Source organism: Chaetura pelagica, unplaced genomic scaffold (genome assembly GCF_000747805.2).
Source record: "Chaetura pelagica isolate M959 unplaced genomic scaffold, ChaPel_1.0 scaffold64, whole genome shotgun sequence".
Lineage (NCBI taxonomy): Eukaryota > Metazoa > Chordata > Aves > Apodiformes > Apodidae > Chaetura > Chaetura pelagica.
The window spans coordinates 191,546-195,825 of record NW_009952885.1 but is presented as its reverse complement, the minus strand read 5'-3'; the positions used below and the strand labels follow the sequence as shown (position 1 = coordinate 195,825).

General features: G+C 52.8%; 1 protein-coding gene across 1 annotated transcript in view; it reads left to right on the top strand.

Moving 5' to 3' along the window:
• The window catches only part of NAGPA (N-acetylglucosamine-1-phosphodiester alpha-N-acetylglucosaminidase), a gene marked incomplete at its 5' end in the record, with an annotated part of 11,618 nt that extends 9,992 nt beyond the window's left edge, over positions 1 to 1,626 (top strand). Inside the window, 3 exons of the mRNA XM_009995450.1 lie at positions 445 to 582; positions 773 to 833; positions 1,398 to 1,626. Coding sequence (XP_009993752.1) covers positions 445 to 582; positions 773 to 833; positions 1,398 to 1,626 — 428 coding nt within the window. The remainder of the gene's footprint in view (positions 1 to 444; positions 583 to 772; positions 834 to 1,397) is intronic.
• Positions 1,627 to 4,280: the final 2,654 nt, after the last annotated feature.

Sequence of the window (4,280 nt, the reverse complement as noted above, 5' to 3'; positions counted from 1 at the left end):
TTCTCCATGACAAAAACCAAAAGCAGTTCACTCACTGTTTGGTGCTTTCAGGCTGCAGGGTGGGCAGAGCAGCTTGGTCAGACTACAGGACACGTGGGGCCCTGGCTGCTCAGTACAGCTGGAGAGTCCACTGGGAGCCTGTGCTCCAGCACGAGTGCTTGTGTCCCTTTAGGAATCAGCTGCTGTCACCCCCCCCCACCAGCTTTGCAGATGATTAGGGTCATAGCTCAGATGTGGCAGAGAGAAGAACACGGGAAGCAAGACGCCAGAGGTTGCTGTGCCCCTTGAACACCTCAGGGAGGTGGGTGAGGGTTGAGCCTCTCCTGGTGCTGAGCTGCTGCAGCTGGGGGATGGCAGGGCTGAGCTGGGGAGCTGCAGTGACAAATGGGTTGGTTTCAGAACACCTGGAGCTTTGACAGTGACTTGACTTCTTTGCAATCCCTTCCCTAGAGTGTCCCATGGGCTGGTACGGGCCGGGCTGCCAGCAGCAGTGTGGCTGTGAGCACGAGTGTCCCTGTGACCGGGTGACAGGCAGCTGCAACATCACCTCCGAGTGGGCACTGCAGGACCAGTTGAACAAAGGTACCTCTGATCCCAGGGGCTGTGGCTTTGAAAAACAAAGCAAAACAGCTGGAAGAGCAGCTTTGGTGCATAATGTTTTGTTTGCTTAGTTCCCAGCTCTGGCTGTCACCTCTCCTGAGCTTGCTGCTTTCCAGTGGAATTTTACCCCCTCCTCCCAACACTGCCTTTCTTCCCTCTACTTGTTTTCCAGCTGGACGGTGTTTGGCTTCCCAGAATAAGGGAAGGAGCAAAGAAAAGTTCTCTCTGTCAGAGTAAGTGTCATACTCCTCACACCCATGTACACACAGGGACTGGGGCTGTGCCCCCCCTTGCTCAGTGAGGGATGAAGCAGTTGCCACCCTCTCCTGAGTGCCAGGGTCAGCCCTGCTGCTGCCCTGCCCAAAGCATCTGTGTTCTGACTTGGTTTGCAGCTCCTGCAGCTTTCCCAGGGGGAAATCAAGGTGGGAAAAACCTGAAGGCCCCAGCAACAGTCTGTGCTCTGAGCTGATGCTCTGCAGCCCAGTGAGAGCAGAGCCCCCTCTCCTCTCCCCACAGGCAGGGGCAGGTCTCACCCAGAACAGGGCTGGGGAAGCTACACTTGCTCTGCAGCCACAGCTGGTCACTTGTTCACTAAAGCTCCAAGCAGCTGTCAAAAAGCAAATTGGGTGCAAAATGTTTCTATCATTAAAGAGTCAAAGGCACATTCTCACCTTCCTGAGAACCACAAGCCTGTGGTGACAGAAGATAGCACTGACCTTGAGGAGTCATTTCCACGCTGGGCACGTGTGAAAGCAGGTCAGTAGATGTTGCTCACGTGGATTTTTCTTGTCTGACAGAAAAACCTGGATCTCCATGACCTCTGTCTTGGCTCTGCTTCTGGTGATCAGTGCCATGGGCAACGTGGGCCTTTTCCTCAAGGCCAGGTCGGAGAGGCAGCGGGAGGGTGGGAACTATCTGTACCAGCCCCTGCGGGAGCTGAACGGGGAAGCCACCTCCACCTCTGCTGCCTGTGAGACAGAAGATGCTCAGGACCAAAGCCAAGCCCTCCTTCCGAGCCCCAGCTAAAGGGACAGGAGGTATTTCACCCTGCACCTGGTGCACTGGCTGCTCTACAGAGGCTTGTTCAGACCTAGGGTGTAGAACTGCTGACTTACCCAAGGGCAGCAGCAGCAAGATTCCTCAGCCAAGGAATTCCCTTGCTCCTGGCTCAGCCCTGCTGGGAGCACAGGCAGCTTCCCTGCCTGCCTCTGCTGCTCCAGCTGCAGCAAACAAGACTCTGCCATTAGTTGCCATCAAAAGATGCAGGGCACAAGCCCTGGGGCCAGTTCCATACACCTGGGTGGATTGAGGGAATTGTATCCAGTGCTGCAGGAGGAAGGGACACGGGCTGGTTCCCTCCAGTACTTGAGGGAACAGCTGAGGAAGGTCAACTCTAGGTCCTTCTCACCTTAGCAAGATAAATTGCCTGTAGCACAAAGCTGGGCTTGAGGAAGCTGCCTGAAGGACATTCTGGTCTTTTAACTGTCTGCCCTACCCTGGAAAGCTCAGACTTTGGTCAGAAACTGAACAAAGTTGTTCTAAGATGCTGAAGCAGGTGCAGGACACAGGGAACCCCCAGCATCCCTCCTCCTGGACACAGGGCTGGGGGCTCTGGCACCTTCCTCCCCATGCCCCTGCGGACTGCAGGGCTGGAGTGTTTCCTTACCAGATCCTCACTCCCAGGAGCTCTGCGTTTTTGGTAGGTTCTTACAGACAGCAGCATAAACAGCATTTTCAGTTCCAAACCATCATTCTTGTGTCCTCTTGTACCTCCCAGGCTGCCACCGGGGTCCTGCAGCCTGGAGCTCCTCCCCATGGGGCACGGAAGAGCAGCAGCCTGGCAGGACGAGGGGCTGGGGACATGGACATGGGGTACCCCATGGGGACAGCCCCAGCCGGGGGGGGGCACAGCCCCTTCCCTCACTGCTGCTCCCACCACCCTGCTCCACAGAGGAACCGCTGCCTGCTGAAGGCCTGAGAAGGAGACTCCAAGCTCCTGAACATCTCAGCTGGAAATCAGACATTTTACTAAAATACCCCCTTGCACAGTGCATTTAAAGAACAAAACAAAGACCCAAACCCACTTTGAGTTTGCTTCTCTCTTGAGGGAAAACTGGCCCTTCATGCTGCAAGGGTGGGTACAGCCTGGCTGGTGACATTTTATGAGTCTTTTTATCTCCAAGGAAAGGAAATGTAATTTTTGTGCCACTGTTGGTGTCAGATCAACAGTGAAAGATTCTATTTTTCTATTCTTTACAGAAGATTCTCTGAAGCTTGAATAAAGTCTGTTAGTAACAACTGCCTGGCACTCCAGTTCCTCCTCCCCAGCTGCAGGGGGAAACTGCCCCATTCCCAGTTCATCTCACCAGCCATTCCAGCCCAGCAGGCCCTTCTCTCCAACAACTCCATGGTGATGTGGGAGGGAAATAAAACCCACTGGTTCTACAGGAAAACAACAAGATTTTAGTTTAAAAGTAGGAATATCTGAATACAAGACTCACGTCTGGGGGCAGAGGGAGCAGCAGATGTGGGAAGCTGGGAATGGAAGCAGCTGGAACAGTTGCAGCAATCAGATATGTTCTATAGAGGTGGATTTTTATTTCCAACACAGAATGTACAGCTCCTACCAGAGCCCACCAGGACTGCAGCTCTAAGTACACGGGTTGTCAGGTAACACTTTTCAAAGCACTCTGTTCTGCCCACGTGCTCTTACAGAAGGTGTAGGGGTTTGGGGCTGAGAAGAATCAGGATTTCAAGATACAAAAATGAAAAGCTTGCAAGGGAGAGAAAGACTAAAAACAGGCTAAAAAAACCCAAATCATGAATGCCCATTTAACTTTTAGATATGCAATTAAGCTTGGAAGTGGACGGTGATGTCATTAAAACCAGTGCATGTCACAGGGTTGAAGTTTCACCTTCCAAGAGAGAAATAATCAGGTGTAAGAATCATCAAACACATTGGAAGAATAAATATTAAAGCTCCCAGCAAGCAGGAAGGAGTCTGACAAACCCCTCAGAGTCTGAGAGCTCCGTTTCTTACACTGTTTGGCTCCCAGTAAAAACTTTTCAGATGAAGTGGGAGCAACAGCGCTGGGAACAGGGGACCCCTCTGCCTCTGGGGGGTGGTCACAGCTGCTCCTCACCAGTGGGCTCTGCCCTTCCTCCCAGGCATTCCGAGTTGCAGGGTTGAGATGACTGGATTCTGGCATTTTCAACATTTTTGGATGAACAACCTGATGAGGGTTTATAAATTCTTATTAAAAGTTTTTTTTTCCCCACCTTACTGGAGGGGAATTGGACAGAACAAACTGGCCACGAGACTCAACCAGGCTGTTTCTGCAGCTCCGTGCAAACATCCAGTCACTCCAGCTCCCTGCTGAGCAATCCGGATCGCTCCCAAGCCAAGAGGCAAATGGGAGGAGCAGGACCTGCTCTGCCCCCCTGCTGGCAGGACCCTCGGCAGGGAGAAGCAGTGAAGCCTCCAGCCCAGCGCCCTGAGCTGCCCCGGGCTCAGCTGCTCCATCCACAGCACTTAAAGAAAAAAGCTCTTTTCAAACCTAAAAGGCAGCAAAATATTTATAGCCGAAATGACTCAGTTTCTGCATCCCAGCTTTGCCCCCAGTCTGCTGTGCCCAGCCTGCCCACTGGTAACATGCTCCGTGTTTGCCTTTCCCAGTCCC